This window comes from Selaginella moellendorffii, unplaced genomic scaffold, assembly GCF_000143415.4.
Source record: "Selaginella moellendorffii unplaced genomic scaffold, v1.0 SELMOscaffold_27, whole genome shotgun sequence".
NCBI lineage: Eukaryota > Viridiplantae > Streptophyta > Lycopodiopsida > Selaginellales > Selaginellaceae > Selaginella > Selaginella moellendorffii.
In genome coordinates, this window is record NW_003314288.1 from 1293520 (window position 1) to 1309286 (window position 15767).

Below are 15767 nucleotides of genomic sequence, written 5' to 3' on the forward strand. Positions count from 1 at the left end.
TTTCCAGGAAATTTTTCTTTCTTCTTAGCTCCTCTCAAGTAAAATTTCTTGCCAAATTCTCGGCACTGAGATCTAAATCATGTGTAGGCTACTCTCTTTCGCGATTCTCTTACCACCATTCTATACATTCTCCTCCGCGGCGTTCGCGTTATCGTTCTCCCTGGGATTATCGTTTAGCCTCTCTTCCAGCGCTCGAGCCCCGCGTTCCCTGTATGAAATGAACTTCCTGAGAACTCCACCACTATGAGAAATCTGATTTACCTTCGTCTTGAGGCTTCGATCGGATCCGATCCAGGTAGAGGTCCACTGCCATCCCCACGATCGTCTTCCAAGTTTGCAGTGCTTTGATTCCTACGCCCGCAACAAAGTTTGTCGCAAAACGTCGCAACTGGATGCACGACTGGCCTGATGGAAAATCAAAACCAGAAGTGAATGAAAGATGGGTTGCGTGATTCTCAGTTACCTCATGAACTGCGGGAAGAAAGTCGAGAACGCGAACTCGTCGCTGGAGTCGCCTTTCACGTTCTTGGCCTCGGGTTTGGTTTGATGGTATCGCAAGTAAATCCAGCTGATATAAGTTCCAGGAATGATGTAAGGGGCAGCGAGGAACGCATCCGGGACGACCAAGTAGAGTACTGCAAAGAATGCGACGAGCAAGGATGGAAACCACTGCACAAAAGCCAGACAGACGTTTCAACTTCTATAGTTCTAGAAGATATTCAGAGAACACCTTTGCACGTAGCTTGATTTTTGGGAGCTCGTAATCGGGCATAAGTTGCTTCACCGCAACGAGAAACCCTGCAAGCACTCCAGAGAATCCAGAGATTGGCACATACCTGAAAGGAAAGACGACGACTCAAAACCGGAGAGAAAAGAAAGAACAAAAACTCACAAGTATTTCCCCTGGCTCGTAACGTAGTACAAGAACACCGAGAGGGCAAAAGTGGTGATCGTAGTGAAGAAATTGACAAGGATGATGAACAGGGACATTCCTCTCGAAGTCCATATAGGTTCCAGCAATTTCCCGAAGAAGACGATCCCAAGAACACTAGAAACAAGCTGCAATGATCCAAGGTAGAAGCCAGTGTCAGTGACTGGAATCGACGAAAAGTCCTAGCACTGTGCTTACTTACACCCAGAAAAGTGTGCTCGAAGTAACCGGCAGTGACAACATTCCACGCGAATGGTATAGTTCTGGCGAATGGATCCCAGACCGTCAGCACGAAAGAAGCAAAGCAAGATAGAATTCCTCACCTCCCGGGAACCAATGCGAGGTACTCCACAGTCCAGGGAAGAACAAGCGCTAGAACATACCCCGTCGCAAATACCAGCGCCAGGCCTTTGGACAGGCGCGTGGATCCAAACAGCGACCAAGCTCCCTGGATGCAAATTACGCAAATGCTGCTATAGATCTAGCGAAAAATGCGAGAGATCGAGAGATATTTCTTCCTTACATCGCCAGACGCTAGCGCCATCGCTGTCTCGCAGCCCGGGAGCCCTAAGATGAGAATGGGCCATGGCCTAAATTTTTTCAAGTAGTAGACAACTTGGACACTCTCCAAGGGTTTGTGTTATGCTGGGAGGAAACGCTGGAGTAGGGTTTGGGGAGATGGCCGCGAATGCGATGCTGGACAGGCGGCGCGAGATGGCCACCGCCGAGCAGCTAGTGCTGGAGCTCATCGTCCCGGAGCAGCGGGAGAACGCGCTCCTGGATTTGTCCAAGGTAAGATTGGATTGCGCCGGCATTCTTCTCCTCCGGGATTCTGAGCTCCATGGCTTGTTGCAGAAGAGGGAATCCTTCCAGGAGCTCGCTCCGATGCTGTGGTACTCGTGCGGGACAATCGCGGGGCTCTTGCAGGTGTGGTTTTGTGTTTTTTTTTTTTTTCTTCTACTTCTTCTAGTTTGTAAGCTCTTAGAACACTACCTACAGGAGATTGTATCTATTTATCCAATGCTTTCGCCTCCAACCTTGACGGCTGGTGCTTCGAATCGCGTTTGCAACGCTCTGGCTCTTCTCCAGGTCTGTGCTCTTGTTTTTCTCTTCACTTCGGTGACAATGTATCAATCCTCACGACCATGTTTTGTGTCCAGTGCGTGGCTTCGCATCCGGAAACGCGGACCCTCTTTCTCAACGGTGAGACCCAAACAACTTTTCGATCGTGTTCTTCGTCTCGTGACTTTGGTGCGGTCGTTGTTTGCAGCACATATTCCATTGTATTTGTATCCTTTCTTGAACACCGTCAGCAAGTCGCGACCATTTGAGTACTTGCGTCTCACTAGCCTTGGCGTTATCGGTGCTTTAGTAAAGGTAAGCAAGCGACTCTTCTAAAGTGGTTCTTTTCGTGCGATGGATGACACACGAACCTCTTGCAGGTTGATGATACTGACGTGATCAACTTCCTGCTGTCGACTGAAATCATCCCACTTTGCCTGCGTACTATGGAGATGGGCAGCGAGCTCTCCAAGACGGTTCTCTCTCTTTTTTAAAAAAGTTTTCTCCTGCTACTCCAGCACTGAAATGTTGCTCCGTCACTGCAGGTCGCGACTTTCATCGTCCAGAAGATTCTGCTGGATGATGTAGGGCTCGCATACATTTGTGCAACGGCCGAGAGATTCTTCGCCGTGAGTGCAGTTTTAGGAAACATGGTACAGGCTCTTGCAGAAACACCGTCGTCTCGCCTGCTCAAGCACATCATACGTTGCTATCTCCGTCTATCAGACAATCCCAGGTACCTCTTTTGCCCTGGATTTGGATTTGACGTTTTGTAACCTCTCGCGTTGGCCGGCACAGGGCTTGTGAGGCGTTAAAGACGTGCCTTCCAGAGTATCTCCGCGACAACACCTTCAGCAATTGCTTACGGGTAAGCAAGAGCTTTGAGACTTTTCGTTTCGAGCGTAAGATCAAGTTTTCTTCCAGGAGGATGCTGGAACTCGGCGATGGTTGACACAACTCCTGATCAACGTCGGGGTTGCTCCTCTCCATCCCCAGCGAGTTCCCGGGGGCATCCCAGGCGCCCCTTTGAGTGCCATGGAGCAGCTACTAACCGGGTAAACACACACACACAACTTAAGAGGCTTAAGAACATCGGAGGAAAGGAACACAGGGCGGTACTTACACTGGGAGAGAGCGGCAAAATCTCGCTTCTCCCGCAAGGAAACAAGGCGATATCAGATCATCAGTCTGTCTTGACAACGAAAGTTTTGGAGTGACGCTGCTGCTACTGTTGCTGCTGCGGCGGATTAAATTAACTCGTTCTAAGTGGGGAAGACTCGTTCGGTCGTGTACCATAGCATGGCGGATTCAAAGCTCGGTGATGGTGAAAAAAATAATTTTGGAGGGGACGTGGCAGAGAGCTCGTTTCCTTGGGACAAAAAAACGTTTTTTTTTATGCTGTGACAGTGGCTCTCGTGGAGCAAAACCATACGATGTAAGAAGTAAAAAATAAGATGGAACGAAGGCTCGATTCTACTATAGGCCTAGTTTTTGATTAAATTATCAAGCTACATTGAATTGCACACCCACCAGCCATATGTGATCCCGAAAGAACGACGAAAACGCAACCATAGCGGGGAGAAAGAAAACTCTCAAGAACACCTCCTACATGGAAAGAGCCAAGGAAAAAAGGACCACCAAAACACACGTAGTAGAAAACGAGAGGAGGCTTTTAGCGGCGAGGAGCGAGAAAGAAAGCGAAGTAAAAAAAAGAAAAAAGAACTTTGAAAAAAACCAATAGAGATTTGATCGAGCTCCAAGCTGTGGAGCTCGATCGATCGAGAAACACCTCCTTTCTCTCACAACATTTTTTTTTTTTTTTGTTTTCTCTCTTTTGCTGCCTCTCCGCTGCTCGATCTTCTTCGTTATGAACAAGGCCACACGATGGATGAAAAGAACCAACCTTAGAAACTCTGATGATCTTGTGCTCGCTCGCTCGCTTAGATCTTTTCGATCTTGTCGGCCTTGACGACGGGATTCGCCTTGGCGATGGCCTCGCGCCCCGCGGCCTTGTAATCAAAAGAGCAATTGTGCTTGTCCGAGTACCTGTGCATGGAGCAAAACACGTCCCCGCAGCGGCACTTGAATCCGGTCAAGCCGAGGCGCTTCCGGCAAGCCAGGCAGCGATTTGACAGCCGCGGCTTCTCCTGGGAAGCCGAGGAATCGTCCTCGGTTACCAAGGTGGTGGCGGCGGTGGCGATGGTGGTAGAAGTACGACTGGTAGCTATGGCGGCAAGAGCTTCTTCTTTCGCTGCTGGAGTAGCAGCAGCAGCAGCAGCAGTAGTGGTGGTGGTGATCATCGTTTCCTCGAGGTGTCCGTGGTGGTGGTGTTTGCTTGGCTGGAGCTGGAGATGGTCGGTCGCCTCGTCAGCAATGGCGAGCTCGAATTGGGCGGTGGAGGTGGCGGTGGCGGTGGCGGCGCCCTGGAGGCCCTTGATCGCGGCGATGTCGATGGCGGTGGCGGGCGACGCCGGCGACACCGCCGCCGCCTTGCTGCTCGACTGCTCCCGGTAGCACTTGGAGCACAAATTCATGGTGGCCACGCTGCCAAAGAAGCCGCAATTGTTGGCGCAAAGCACCGGGCCCTCGGGGAGCTGGCACCCCGCCGCCTCCTCCTCCCTCTTCCAGCTCTCTTGCGCCATTCTTCCCCTTGCGCTACTCTAGATCTCCGCGCCGCCTCGCAGAATCTACCTGGGGGGAATCTCGCGGACCCAAGCGAGGCGGCGAGCGGCGAGCGGCGAGCGGCGCTGTGGTGTAGATCCGACCAGCGGCGCGCTGGATCCAGCCAAGCCCGGCGCCTCCGCAGCGATTCCCACAAACCCTCCCAGCGCGAGGAGGACGAGCCAAGGGCGGCGGCGAGCGAGGTGAAAGAAAGGAAGGAGTGAGCGAAGAAGAACAAGGACACGAGACCCTATGACACTGTCCACATTGGCGAAGAAAATGTGATTCGATTTTACATGGAAAGCCGCCCACGCTGCCCGGGATGCCCGAACACCCGACGTGGCCTGCCCGGCCCCGCCAGCTGCTGGTTTGGTACGCCACGTCCTCCGCGGTTTCGTGTGACGTGGTGGCGCCGGGCCACGTGTGTTCGTACGGGCACCTTTATTTTTTCCCGCGTACGGAGGGGAATGTTTCGTGCTTGACGTTAGGTTAGGTTTGGTGGGGGCAAAAAATATAAGAGTAAATTTAGGGTAGGAGAAAGACGACAGGGGCTTGGCGGCATCGCGGCGTGGATCGGCCATGGATCGCCAGCAGCGATCGTGAGGAGACGGATGTGTCGTCTTCGCTGGTACTCGGATCTCTTGTTTTGTGTGGATTTAGGGCTTTGATTTGGCGGCATTGCGCCCCCGAGCGAGGGGTTTTGATCCCGTCCGTGAGCAGCGGCCATGGCCAGCGGCTCTGGGAGAGCTAGGGCCGACTACGACTACCTCATCAAGCTTTTGCTCATTGGCGACAGCGGTATGGTTCTTTTGTTTTTGGTTTTTTTCCCCCTGTTCTTTCCCTTTGTTTTTGCTTGCTTTGATGAGAATGTAGGTTCTTTTACATGGTCTAATGCGCTTCCAGGTGTTGGGAAAAGCTGCCTCTTGCTGCGCTTCTCGGATAATTCGTTTACAACGAGCTTCATCACGACAATTGGGTGAGTTCTTTGCTCTTTTACTTCTCTCTTTGTGATGAACTGAATTTGCTGTCTCTGGGATTGGCAGGATTGATTTCAAGATCAGGACCATCGAGCTCGATGGAAAGAGGATCAAGCTGCAGATATGGGACACAGCTGGGCAAGAGCGCTTTCGAACGATCACAACTGGTGTGCTTAGCTTGCTACACAGCACTTGCTTTTATTTGCCTTTTGCCTAAAAGCTCTCGGATCTTGCAGCTTACTACCGAGGTGCCATGGGAATTTTGCTAGTTTACGATGTCACGGACGAGTCGTCATTCAACAGTACGTACCAAAGTTTTTCTTACGTGCGAGAAGGAAGAACCCGACCTTTTGGCCTTAACCAGATATACGAAATTGGATCAGGAACATTGAGCAACATGCGTCTGACAACGTGAATAAAATTCTCGTTGGCAACAAGGCGGATATGGACGAAAGCAAACGGGCACGTTTTTTTCTTCTTCCCCTTTCCTTGCAGAGAATTGACTTGGTCCGCTCCACTTGTAGGCTGTTCCAACTGAGAAGGGCCAGGCTCTCGCCGATGAGTTTGGCATCAAGTTCTTCGAGACAGTAAGAACTTTTCTAGACAAATCTCGCGCTGAGATTTTCTTCTCTTTTCTAATCCTTGCAGAGCGCGAAGACGAACCAAAATGTGGAAGACGTGTTTTTCACCATCGCCAGGGACATCAAGCAGCGATTAGCCGAGAGTGACGCCAAAGCCGAGGTCGGGTTTTGTTTTTTTTTTTTTTTTTTCCTCCCTGGTTTTGTTTAAACTTGTCACCGCTGGTTCTTTGTATTCAGCCTGGAAACTTGAGACTCAACAGACCTGACACAAGCAGAGGTCCGCACAAGAAAGAAAAGTCGTGCTGTTGATTTGATCTTTGCAACGCGAGGAAAGAAAATAAAAAAACAAAGCAAACACAAGTAAGAAGAAGGAAAAAAGAAAGTAAGAAAGGAGCCAAGAAATCTACAACTTGCCGTGTGATTTTGTGCTAAAACTTCGTACCGATTGACTCAAGAGTCGTGTTTGGAGGCCTTCTCGAAGCACAGCTCCAAGTACTCGAGCCTGGTTACAAGCGTTCGTCGCTCGGCCATGACTCTACTCAGCAATCTCTCGCTGCGCCAGTAGTCTTGCTCTAGATCTTCCAGTTTTCTCTCCAGATCGATGCTGTCGTCGTCCAGATCTTGGACGGATTTTTGCAACCAGTGTACATGGTTTTCCAGCTGCAACCAAGACGACTGTGTCAGATCTCTTTTTAAATGTGTCCAACTTACGGCTTTCTCGGTGCCAGGTGGAGTGATCATCCTGAAAATGAGTGCTGACAAGAACTTGGAGTAGTGGAAAAACACGGCCACGTAGAATAAAAGCGTCCGGCAGCACGGGAGCACCAAAGAGCAGTAGCCAAAGAGAAGGATTTGGAGCTCCCACTCGATCAGCGCTCCAAAGCAGTCCATTTTTGTTGATCTTTCCTCCAAGAACTCTCTCCCGAGCTTGAATTTCTCGCGGGGTTTTTTGCCACTTGTCCAGCGAATTGTCTGCCACGTCACGATAAAAAGAATTGCTACGTCTGCAAGCAACCCAACCACATTATCTAGAAGAATCGCCACGTCAGATTTACCGCCAAAGATATGGCTATGGCCGCCAAGACGCACTCGCAGTGGACGCTCTCTAGCGGCTGCTCGTCCTCGAGAGGCTACACGAGGTAAAGTTTTCGGATTTACAGTGCTGCCCGCATTGATCTGGAACAGGATTTTAGAGCTAGGAGCATGAAATGGAGGAGGAGCTCCAATTACCTCGCAAGAGCTGCTACAAGCACTGCCATTGTGGCCGCTGGAATCAAGTATGTTGATGGAGAGGAGGCCAAGAAGCTTGTCACGGAGGAAGGCTACAGTGTGGTCGATGTCCGCGATAAGTCTCAGTTTGATCGAGCGCATATCAAACCGTCCACGCACGTCCCACTGTTTACAGTGAACACCGATGGAGATATCAGTAAGAATTCTTGCTTTCTTTTCCGAGTTTTTCTCTGTTACCTCGGCTTAAGTTGACGCTCTTTCCATTCTTCCAGGTACCTCGATCAGGCGAGTGATGCACAATGGATTCGCCGGGCTGTTTTACGGAATAGCGTTCACGAAACCAAACTCCAACTTCGTCGCTGATGTTGAGCGGAGTTTTTCTAAAGACAGCAAGCTGTTACTCGTCTGCCAGGAAGGCTTAAGGTGAGAGTGAGAGATACACTAAGTTACCTTGAAGGCGAGCGTTTCTTTGTCTTGACCATTTGATTCTTTCAGGTCTGGACAAGCAGCCGAGAAGCTGGAAGAAGCTGGATTCCGAAACTTGGCATTTATTGACAATGGGCTGCAAAAAGTTAAGCCAGGTAAGCAAAACAAAAAAAAGGGGGTAGAAAGATTCTTAAGTTGTACCCCTTGAAGCAGATCTTTTCGCAACAGAGGGTCCCAAGCAGCTCCAGGACGCAGGAAAAGCGGGCCTGGTCACCATCCAAGGCCAATTCTCCGTGGTCCTTGGGGCCATTTTAGTTTGTAAGATTTTCTTCCTGAATCGTCAGAACCGAAGAAAAAAGAATCTAACTATGAAACTTTCCAGCCGCGTACCTCTTCTTGACACTGTTTCCAACGCAAGCGGAGGAGCTCTTCTTCAAGAAGTGACTGAGTCGCTGGAATTTTGTATCTGTTTATTTCGATCTCAAGATATATGATACACTTTCTAAAGGATATTTCTTCATTGTCCTTGGCCATAATTCACGCTTCCTCTCATCGTAGCGCTGGAACCGCTGCCTCGCATACTCGAGGAAATCAAAGTCAATGTCTGAGATAGCTGCCTGTAGAAAAGGAAAGATATTTTTCCAGAGTGAGATGAAAACCTTAAGCAGCAAACTGAGACAGACGCACGACACGTCACAGGAAAAGTAGACAACACGTACCGAAATTATTCCCCAGAGGCCCCAGTGCAAGTGGCTCGCAAGTTCATACAGATCAACTCGGAGCAGTAGCGTGTCCACATCTCCTCGACTCGCTTTTGATCCGGAGGAATCCAGGTATGCTTCTATGAATCTTCGCCGCTCATCTTCATCTGCCGAATGAGAGCAACAGTGTAAGCTCTCGCAATTAAAATGCTCTCTCTCGTTTTCTCGACGAGACAAGGCGAAAAGTACTTGCCTGGATACTTGGCATAGTCCAGCCGGTGGGGAGATTCCGTGTGATAATCGGCAGCCATCTCGCAGAAGTGATTCGCAATGTCAAACGCCACGGGATTGTAGCTGGCGTACTCGTAGTCCTGTTAAGCACCAACGTTAATTAGATTGAGAAAACTAAAGAAGAGAAAGAAGATCCACCAAGCAAAAAGGCCTTGAAAGAAACGCACTATAATGGTCAGAGCGTCGGTGGCATCGTTGTGCATGATATTCCCGTATTGTAAATCGTTGTGGCAAAACCCAATCACATCGCCAGGCTCCGGGATGGTTCTCTCGGCCTCGCGAATCTCCGACTCCAATCTCTTCATGTGGAATTCTTGCATCGATTGAGGCGAGCATAGCTTCTCCGCCTTTTGGAGCCAGTCCCTGCGATCGAAATTCTCAGTGTAGAGATCGTTTGTAAGGCTATAGCTGTGTACCTCAAGCGCTCCCACAGCTTAGGCTCGTGCGATTCCGGCAAATCCAGGCGATGGAATTCCCACATCTTGGCCGCAATCCGTGCGGAGATTCCAGGATCGCGAAGATCGGCAGCCGTGAGCGTCTGCAAGAAATTCCAATCCGTCATCGCGGTTGCAAGAAAGCCAAGGGAAAAGGAGACACAAACCCTGGCGTGGATGAATTCCTCCACTCGGCCATTGGGGAATCGGCCAAGAAGACGCGGCCCCTGGCCCTTGCGCGACACGAATTCGAAAATCCGGACCTCGTCCTCCCGCTTGAACAGGATGTCGACGCTGTCGCCGTAAATCCTCACCAGCGCCTTGCGCTGCTGCTCGCCGACCCTGCCGCTCCCCCCCGGCCACTGGCACTCGTAGATGTGATTCGTCATAGCTCCCTTGAGCGGCCTCCATGTCACGTCCAGAGCATCCAAGACATCCGGCCACTTCCCGGCGAGCTTGTGGAGAAGGGGGAAAACTTCGCTGGGGATGATCCCGCTTGAAACTTCGCTATCGTCGAGTGATCCCATCGCCTCGCCAAATCCAAATGAACGAACGAAACCTAAAACGAGGGATACATAGCGCGAAAAGCGGAGCGCCACGTCATCGACAAACACGTATACTTTTCTTTACTTTTACCCCATACGTAAATGTAGATATTTGAATTTGGGCGGGAAAGACAATCTAGGGTTCTATGGCATTTCTCGACCCTAAAGTGGTGGCGATTCTCGATCGATCGAGCGGTTTTGTCGAGTTTCTAGGTTTTGCGAGCTTGATTTTGAGTCGTGTCTAGCGAATCGGATGGATGCTCTACATAGGTACCGAGCTTCAATACGATAGGACTCGGAATCGCGTCACGGGGACTTCTGAAGAAAAGTCTGTGAGAAATGGTCCATTGTGGCGACGGTCTATCCCTTATCTCCGCTTTGTACTTTTGGGATCACCATTTCAAAGCGTGCTTGGAAAAAAGAACCAAAGGTAAACATAATTGTCAATAGCTTCTCTCTCGCCCATTGTGCCAAACGTGTTCTTCTCCAGTTTGCGGTTCTCCTCGATCAAGAATCTCGTGTCCAATCATCGAGGTAGGAAACTTTCCTTTGGCTAACAGTAGAGAACAATTGTATGGCAGGACTTTAGTGAGTGGCTGCATTACCAGGATCTAGAAGATAATGGTACACAGGCTTTCCCATTTTTCTGCCAGGAAATCCGAAGAAATCCGTGACCAGGTCTGTTTAATCCGTTTTTATCTGCTGCTATCGTTTTCTTTTTCGTCTTGCAGGACGCACGGATTTTAATTTTTTTGGGAACAGTAGATTTGCAATCCAATATCTAAGATTGCTGTGAAAACCACTGAGAACAGTGCATACCAAATGTAACTCGTGCTCTTGGTACGTTTCTTCGGTGTTCTTAGCGACATTGCTATTGATCTTCCATTAAATCTAGGAAAGGAGCTGTCGCAAAGAGGATCTAGACGGCCTTGTACGCTCGACTCGTCCACCACACACGTAAGATTCGATTGTTTCATTTAGTTTGTATCGATTCTCTTGCGTTTTCATGGCAGGGAACGCTTTTCTTCGATCACAAAAGAATGTTCTTCAAATACAATAGAACTTACTTAAACATGGCATTTTGAAACTTGGGCGGGAAATTACTAGCTAGGGTGTTTTGGAGAGCAAGAGGGGCGTCTAGGGCGGCGTCTCTCTTAACGAGTCAGCTAAGGCTCGCGAGTCGCGACTAGAATCAGGATGGATGCTTCACTGGGCCTCTCTGATGATGCTGCCGGGGCAGAGGATTGGGATGATGACGATATGGTGAGCTTGATGATGACTCAGGTGGATTCGCCGCTACAAGCGGCCTCGTTGGTGCTCCAAAACATCAGCAATTCGGGGAAAATCCATGAGAATGGCCTAAATGCGGCCGTCTTTTGTCCGATTTGCAGTTCCGAGATCACTAGCATGTCGATCCAGCAACGCGAAGACCATTCTAATTTGTGTTTGGATCAAAAATCACAAGTAAGTTTCTCTCAATGTCTTTCCTTTTTTGTTTCCTCAACCATGTTTGTGATTTTTTGTTCTCAGCATTGCCAGAACGATGTGCCATCTGCAGTGGAGTGTTTGGATAAAAAATCACAAGTAAGTTTCGTCTTTCATTTCTTTTCTTGTATTCCTCAAACATGTTTGTGACTTCTTGTTCTCAGCATTGCCAGAACGACGTGCCATCTGCAGTGGAAGAAGATCAGGTAAAGAGATGAATATTTCTTTCGTTTCTAACTTTTATTTTTTCGTGCTACCAGAATTTGCCAGTTGATGTTGCCCCGGTGGTCAGGTTTCTGGAGAAGCTTAACTTGTCCAAATACGCATCCTTGTTTATCAAGGAAGAGATCGACTGGGACACCTTGCATTGGCTTACAGAGGAAGTAAGACGAGTTTTCTAGATTCTGGTACGTCACTGAATTGGCTGCATTCTCAGGATCTCCGTAGCTTGGGAATCGATGCTTTTGGACCTCGGAAGAAGATTGTTTCCGCTTTAAGGGAGATGAAAACACCTTTCTCCACCGAAGTTCCAGTTCCGGAGAATGACACGCACAAAACAAACGATAACGAAGAAGACGAAGCGCTGCTGCCGCAGTCAGGCAAAAAGTATATCACAGATTTTTTCGGAGCTACTGGAGGAACAGGAGGCACAAAACCCGCTTCTGGAAGAAAGAGAAACGGTGATGCGTCACTCAGTAAAACTCGGAAGAAACCTTCCAATTTATTCAAAGCTGCCGAAGCACGGCAGTGGATGAAAATTCCAGGCACAACGTTCAGAGTGGTCCGTCTGATCTGTATTCTACTGTTATCTCACGACTGAGTTTGCAGGATGCGTTCAAGCACACGACTACCGAATGTTCCCATTGGTTTCTCACTCATTTTCACAGCGATCGTAAGTACTCATTCTGTTACTCGACTTATCTTGCTTGGCTGTTTTGTTTCAGACTATCAAGGGCTTACTAAAAGCTTTCGGTTCGGAAAAATCTACTGCTCCATGATAACTGCGCGCCTTGTGAACTTGCGAATAGGAATTACGTGGGATCGCTTACATCCTTTAAACTTCAACGAAAGAACAAAGATCGACGGAGTATGGGTGACACTCTTGGATGCAAACCACTGTCCAGGTGCGGCCATGATCCTTTTCGAAACACACGATGGTAAGGTGTGGCAGCTAGTTTTCGTGAAAAGTTTCAATGAGAACTTGATCATTGTTTGATGCAGTTTGTCTTGCACACGGGAGACTTTCGGTTTTGCGATGACATGGCAAGAATCATGGATATCTTACCATGTAGATTGTCTACATTGGTTTTGGATACAACGTACTGCGATCCTCAGGTATTTGAAGCAGTTTTAAGTTCCACGGCTCATACGTGTTGCATGTAGTACGACTTTCCAAAGCAAGAAACCGTCATTCAGTTCGTTATTGATGCCATTCAAGCCGAATCGTTCAACCCGAGTACTTTGTTTCTAATAGGAACTTACAGTCTGGGTAAGTTCCTCTTTTTCGTTTGCACAATTTTTAGAGACTGACCTTCAAACTACCAGGAAAAGAGAGACTGTTCTTGGAAGTCGCTAGAGTTCTTCGGAAGAAAATATACGTCGGAGCTGTCAAGCGCAGAATGCTCGGCTGCCTGGATCTCAGCGACGAGGACATGGACTGGATAACCACAAGCGAGTGCGAGAGCAGCATTCACGTCGTCCCACTCTGGAGCATTGCGAGCTTCAAACGGATGGCATCCATCTCCCGGCATTACCACGTAAGCTCCAGCCGCTCCAACCTTAAGTCATCCCTTCACGTTTTTGTGAACAGGGAAAATACACCACCATCGTCAGCTTCTCACCGACAGGGTGGAGCTTTTCCAAAGGGAAAAGAGGAACTGGGAATGGCAAGAGATGGCAGCAGGGAACTATAATCAGGTAGTGTGATCTCTTACGTTGTCAAGGATCGCGAGTATTTCTTTGATCGCTCTCTCCTTGATCTTTGCTAGGTACGAGGTCCCTTACAGCGAGCACAGCAGCTTCACGGAATTAAAAACATTCGTGAAGCTTCTCTCGCCAGTGGAGATCATTCCAAGCGTGAATAACTCCTCGATCCAAGCAGCCAAATCCATGGTAGCCTCGCTAAGGCCTTAGCCAAAGAATAGCAAAGGAAGAGCTATGGACGAAATTTGAGCTTGCGATTGATTTCTTTGTCGTGGATGAGATTTGAGCCCGCGATCGATTGGTTTGTGTTGCCCTAAGAGGTAGGAGCGATGGCGATGGCGATGGCGCTGCGGCAGGCTCTTCTTCGCAAATCGCCTTTCAATTCGGTGCCCCGGCGCTCTGTCAAGTACAATGCCGTGGAACTCCCGACGAACAGCTACAATCGCTTCGCGCTGAAGAGCCAGGAAGAGGTGGAGCACGACCTCCGTAAGTATCTTCTATCTTTTTGGTCTTTTTCGCACTCTCAAGCGCTGGATTTCCATTTCCTAGATGAGATCAGCAAATGGAAGAAGATAACTCTCGGGATGATCATCGTGTGCCTTTGTGATGGGTTCTATGTCTACAACCATCCGGAAGTTCATGAGCCCAGAAAAGTACGTTCTAAGAGTTTTTCTTCTTTTCTCTCCTTTTGTGATTTTCTTTTCTTGCTATCCCTCGCAGGAGTATCCATACATGAACGTTCGCCACAAGGATTTTCCATGGGGTGAGTATCTCGACTTGGAAGTAAGTATGAGCTTTTGACTTTTTTATTTTCTGTTCCAGGCCCGGATCCTCTCTTGAAGACGCTGTTTGGCACGGAACATTGAATGGAGGTGGCTGGGAAATAATCCTCCGGATGCTAGCAGAATCAATAATTCTCACGCTTGGTTCTTGCTAGAGGTCCGTTGATCCATGTTCGTGTCGATAAACACGCTCTGTGCAACCTCTTTTTTACTTCAGAATCCAGACCAAAGTTTTTGGAAATGCACGCTGTCTTGAAAGAAACTAATGCTTTCTAGTTGGATTTGACAGAGGACAGCGTGCTATTGACTTACGCTCTCGATCATGCATCATCCAGCCTTTATCAAAGACAAACATGATTGAACCTCAGCAAAGAACTTCTGTAGAATTCAACAAAAGAAATTTATAGCAAGAGTCGAGTACATTCGAAGGTTTGTAATAGAACCTCCATCGTTTTATGCTGCGCTGACTTCGTATCATTGCAGGAATCCCAGCCTCTGCAACACTAGCCTCGCCTGTTCTGCAGATAGAGCTGGAGAAACTCCACTATCATCCACCGGAAGAGAGAAGAGGCTCGACTGGTACTTTGCGGGATGAGCTCCGCTGAGCAACTCAAGCGATCTCGTCAAGCCCAGGACTTTGCCGTGGAAGTGAGCCACCGAGTGTTCGTATGGAGCGACGATCTCCTTCCGGTGCCTGTAAAGCAGTGCTCGAACTGCAGCATCCTGGCCTGCTAGCGCTCCCACGACGCCGGCGACGAGCTGGAGCAGCAAAACCAAAACCAAGTCACACTGGTAACAAAGATCGATCCAGTCCAACTTACAGCTTTGGAGGATTTGGAGTGGAGCTCCGGCAGGATCCCGACTGAGAGCGATGTGGCCAACGGTAGAACAGTGGAGCTCGCGACGAGAGCGCTCAGTGGTGTGGAGAAAGGATCAAATGCTGGGCTCAGCACCTCACCGAATGCTGCATGCACGATCCTTTGGAAAGCCAGCTTGGTCGACGCAATCTCCGGGGCCTCGACGCCATCTCCCAGGTGTTTCTGGATCATCCTGCCAAGCGAAAGAGAGAAGATTTTGCTCGATCAAAGCTAGTGTGATCTCCGACGATCAAACCTTGTTTGCAACGCGGACTGGATGCCAAACTCGGAGATGATATCCATTGTTAAAGCCTCCTCGCCGGAGAAGTTTGCGCTCTTCTTGGAAGCGGCAGTCACGTACAAGCGCTGCAAATGGTTCATCACTGTGAAGATTTGTGTCAAGGGAAGTTTTGGATGATGGGCTTTCCCACAGCAGGGAGAGCAGTGGGATGGCGGTGGTGGTGTTTGGCGATGGGAGGGACAGGATGGAAGAGATGGGCAAGTGTGACGTGGGGGTGATGGCGGCGGGCACGGTGGTCGTGGTGGCGGAGTATCGGGTGGCGGACACGGAGGTGGAGGTGGTGTCTTGGAAGGTGGCGGAGTTCTGGGTGGTCGCGTTGGAGGTGGAGGTGGCGGACACGGAGGCGGTGGCGGCGGTGGCGGAGTTGGAGGTGGTGGACACGGAGGTGGCGGCGGTGGCGGAGTTGGAGGTGGTGGCGGCGGAGGCGGAGGTCGAGTAGGAGGTGGCGGACACGGAGGCGGTGGCGGCGGTGGCGCAGTTGGAGGTGGTGGACACGGAGGTGGAGGTGGAGGTGGAGTAGGAGGTGGCGGCGGTGGCGGAGTTGGAGGTGGTGGACACGGAGGTGGAGGTGGCGGCGATG

The 15767-nt window shown here is 49.6% G+C and overlaps 8 protein-coding genes and 1 long non-coding RNA gene across 10 annotated transcripts; 5 read left to right on the top strand and 4 right to left on the bottom strand.

The window, feature by feature from the left end:
* Window positions 1-1505, bottom strand: LOC9629916 (rhomboid-like protein 19). Its single transcript, XM_002975373.2, has 8 exons — window positions 1455-1505; window positions 1255-1379; window positions 1134-1194; window positions 893-1059; window positions 731-836; window positions 464-669; window positions 262-405; window positions 1-208 (listed from the first exon to the last, which is right to left on the bottom strand). Exons 1-8 carry the CDS (start codon window positions 1473-1475, stop codon window positions 121-123), a joined length of 918 nt encoding a protein of 305 aa, XP_002975419.2. The 5' UTR covers window positions 1476-1505; the 3' UTR covers window positions 1-120.
* Window positions 1506-1550: 45 nt separating this feature from the next.
* On the top strand, window positions 1551-3472 carry LOC9629917 (CCR4-NOT transcription complex subunit 9). 2 transcript variants are annotated; one of them, XM_024680295.1, is made up of 9 exons: window positions 1551-1723; window positions 1787-1858; window positions 1931-2020; window positions 2092-2134; window positions 2202-2308; window positions 2374-2469; window positions 2539-2729; window positions 2792-2861; window positions 2907-3472. In XM_024680295.1, exons 1-9 carry the CDS (start codon window positions 1574-1576, stop codon window positions 2943-2945), a joined length of 858 nt encoding a protein of 285 aa, XP_024536063.1. In that variant the 5' UTR covers window positions 1551-1573; the 3' UTR covers window positions 2946-3472. The 2 variants fall into 2 exon arrangements, with proteins under 2 accessions (XP_024536063.1, XP_002975298.2); XM_002975252.2 differs by having other exon boundaries at window positions 2918-3472.
* LOC9629425 (zinc finger A20 and AN1 domain-containing stress-associated protein 6) lies at window positions 3465-4918 on the bottom strand. The gene has a single exon (XM_024680297.1). The coding sequence runs from the start codon at window positions 4633-4635 to the stop codon at window positions 3934-3936; it is 702 nt and encodes a 233-aa protein (XP_024536065.1). The 5' UTR covers window positions 4636-4918; the 3' UTR covers window positions 3465-3933.
* Window positions 4919-5165: 247 nt separating this feature from the next.
* On the top strand, window positions 5166-6909 carry LOC9629918 (ras-related protein RABE1c). Its single transcript, XM_002975253.2, has 8 exons — window positions 5166-5452; window positions 5558-5630; window positions 5698-5798; window positions 5868-5933; window positions 5996-6093; window positions 6156-6218; window positions 6280-6372; window positions 6450-6909. The coding sequence occupies exons 1-8, from the start codon at window positions 5380-5382 to the stop codon at window positions 6519-6521; spliced, it is 639 nt and encodes a 212-aa protein (XP_002975299.1). The 5' UTR covers window positions 5166-5379; the 3' UTR covers window positions 6522-6909.
* Window positions 6910-7256: 347 nt separating this feature from the next.
* Window positions 7257-8404, top strand: LOC9629426 (rhodanese-like domain-containing protein 9, chloroplastic). Its single transcript, XM_002975254.2, has 6 exons — window positions 7257-7351; window positions 7406-7638; window positions 7715-7865; window positions 7938-8023; window positions 8082-8186; window positions 8251-8404. The coding sequence occupies exons 1-6, from the start codon at window positions 7278-7280 to the stop codon at window positions 8310-8312; spliced, it is 711 nt and encodes a 236-aa protein (XP_002975300.2). The 5' UTR covers window positions 7257-7277; the 3' UTR covers window positions 8313-8404.
* On the bottom strand, window positions 8318-9845 carry LOC9629427 (probable choline kinase 2). The gene is made up of 6 exons (XM_024680294.1): window positions 9462-9845; window positions 9277-9398; window positions 9028-9223; window positions 8823-8940; window positions 8588-8736; window positions 8318-8485 (listed from the first exon to the last, which is right to left on the bottom strand). Exons 1-6 carry the CDS (start codon window positions 9819-9821, stop codon window positions 8339-8341), a joined length of 1092 nt encoding a protein of 363 aa, XP_024536062.1. The 5' UTR covers window positions 9822-9845; the 3' UTR covers window positions 8318-8338.
* Window positions 9846-10014: 169 nt separating this feature from the next.
* Window positions 10015-10922, top strand: LOC112348185. The gene is made up of 5 exons (XR_002992974.1): window positions 10015-10269; window positions 10330-10373; window positions 10421-10679; window positions 10735-10796; window positions 10853-10922. It is a non-coding gene; the product is annotated as an uncharacterized LOC112348185 (long non-coding RNA).
* Window positions 10923-10987: 65 nt separating this feature from the next.
* Window positions 10988-14270, top strand: LOC9629919 (DNA cross-link repair protein SNM1). Its single transcript, XM_024680325.1, has 15 exons — window positions 10988-11303; window positions 11370-11423; window positions 11489-11530; window positions 11585-11707; window positions 11761-12105; window positions 12153-12216; window positions 12269-12486; window positions 12546-12659; window positions 12708-12813; window positions 12870-13081; window positions 13135-13241; window positions 13313-13733; window positions 13797-13900; window positions 13968-14010; window positions 14070-14270. The coding sequence occupies exons 1-12, from the start codon at window positions 11037-11039 to the stop codon at window positions 13455-13457; spliced, it is 1797 nt and encodes a 598-aa protein (XP_024536093.1). The 5' UTR covers window positions 10988-11036; the 3' UTR covers window positions 13458-13733; window positions 13797-13900; window positions 13968-14010; window positions 14070-14270.
* Window positions 14079-15407, bottom strand: LOC9629428 (desiccation-related protein PCC13-62). Its single transcript, XM_002975376.2, has 3 exons — window positions 15143-15407; window positions 14851-15079; window positions 14079-14788 (listed from the first exon to the last, which is right to left on the bottom strand). The coding sequence occupies exons 1-3, from the start codon at window positions 15265-15267 to the stop codon at window positions 14504-14506; spliced, it is 639 nt and encodes a 212-aa protein (XP_002975422.2). The 5' UTR covers window positions 15268-15407; the 3' UTR covers window positions 14079-14503.
* Between the last annotated feature and the right edge of the window lie 360 nt (window positions 15408-15767).

Excerpts from the sequence above, each read along its gene's own strand:
- LOC9629916 (XM_002975373.2), bottom strand. The coding sequence starts at position 1,475 with ATGGCGCTAGCGTCTGGCGAT. Across the intron at positions 670-730 it reads AAATCAAGCTACGTGCAAAG|TGGTTTCCATCCTTGCTCGT; the intron begins GTGTTCTCTGAA and ends GCTTTTGTGCAG. Across the intron at positions 406-463 it reads TTCTTCCCGCAGTTCATGAG|GCCAGTCGTGCATCCAGTTG; the intron begins GTAACTGAGAAT and ends ATTTTCCATCAG.
- LOC9629917 (XM_002975252.2), top strand. The coding sequence starts at position 1,574 with ATGCTGGGAGGAAACGCTGGAGTAGGGTTTGGGGAGATGGCCGCGAAT. Across the intron at positions 1,724-1,786 it reads CGCTCCTGGATTTGTCCAAG|AAGAGGGAATCCTTCCAGGA; the intron begins GTAAGATTGGAT and ends GGCTTGTTGCAG. Across the intron at positions 1,859-1,930 it reads CAATCGCGGGGCTCTTGCAG|GAGATTGTATCTATTTATCC; the intron begins GTGTGGTTTTGT and ends CACTACCTACAG.
- LOC9629425 (XM_024680297.1), bottom strand. The coding sequence starts at position 4,635 with ATGGCGCAAGAGAGCTGGAAGAGGGAGGAGGAGGCGGCGGGGTGCCAG.
- LOC9629918 (XM_002975253.2), top strand. The coding sequence starts at position 5,380 with ATGGCCAGCGGCTCTGGGAGAGCTAGGGCCGACTACGACTACCTCATC. Across the intron at positions 5,631-5,697 it reads AGCTTCATCACGACAATTGG|GATTGATTTCAAGATCAGGA; the intron begins GTGAGTTCTTTG and ends TGGGATTGGCAG. Across the intron at positions 5,799-5,867 it reads CTTTCGAACGATCACAACTG|CTTACTACCGAGGTGCCATG; the intron begins GTGTGCTTAGCT and ends CGGATCTTGCAG.
- LOC9629426 (XM_002975254.2), top strand. The coding sequence starts at position 7,278 with ATGGCTATGGCCGCCAAGACGCACTCGCAGTGGACGCTCTCTAGCGGC. Across the intron at positions 7,866-7,937 it reads GTCTGCCAGGAAGGCTTAAG|GTCTGGACAAGCAGCCGAGA; the intron begins GTGAGAGTGAGA and ends TGATTCTTTCAG. Across the intron at positions 8,024-8,081 it reads GCTGCAAAAAGTTAAGCCAG|ATCTTTTCGCAACAGAGGGT; the intron begins GTAAGCAAAACA and ends CCCTTGAAGCAG.
- LOC9629427 (XM_024680294.1), bottom strand. The coding sequence starts at position 9,821 with ATGGGATCACTCGACGATAGCGAAGTTTCAAGCGGGATCATCCCCAGC. Across the intron at positions 8,941-9,027 it reads CCGACGCTCTGACCATTATA|GACTACGAGTACGCCAGCTA; the intron begins GTGCGTTTCTTT and ends GGTGCTTAACAG. Across the intron at positions 8,486-8,587 it reads GCCTCTGGGGAATAATTTCG|GCAGCTATCTCAGACATTGA; the intron begins GTACGTGTTGTC and ends CCTTTTCTACAG.
- LOC9629919 (XM_024680325.1), top strand. The coding sequence starts at position 11,037 with ATGGATGCTTCACTGGGCCTCTCTGATGATGCTGCCGGGGCAGAGGAT. Across the intron at positions 11,424-11,488 it reads GTTTGGATAAAAAATCACAA|CATTGCCAGAACGACGTGCC; the intron begins GTAAGTTTCGTC and ends TCTTGTTCTCAG. Across the intron at positions 12,814-12,869 it reads AATAGGAACTTACAGTCTGG|GAAAAGAGAGACTGTTCTTG; the intron begins GTAAGTTCCTCT and ends TCAAACTACCAG.
- LOC9629428 (XM_002975376.2), bottom strand. The coding sequence starts at position 15,267 with ATGAACCATTTGCAGCGCTTGTACGTGACTGCCGCTTCCAAGAAGAGC. Across the intron at positions 15,080-15,142 it reads CAGTCCGCGTTGCAAACAAG|GATGATCCAGAAACACCTGG; the intron begins GTTTGATCGTCG and ends TTCGCTTGGCAG. Across the intron at positions 14,789-14,850 it reads ACTCCAAATCCTCCAAAGCT|CTCGTCGCCGGCGTCGTGGG; the intron begins GTAAGTTGGACT and ends TTGCTGCTCCAG.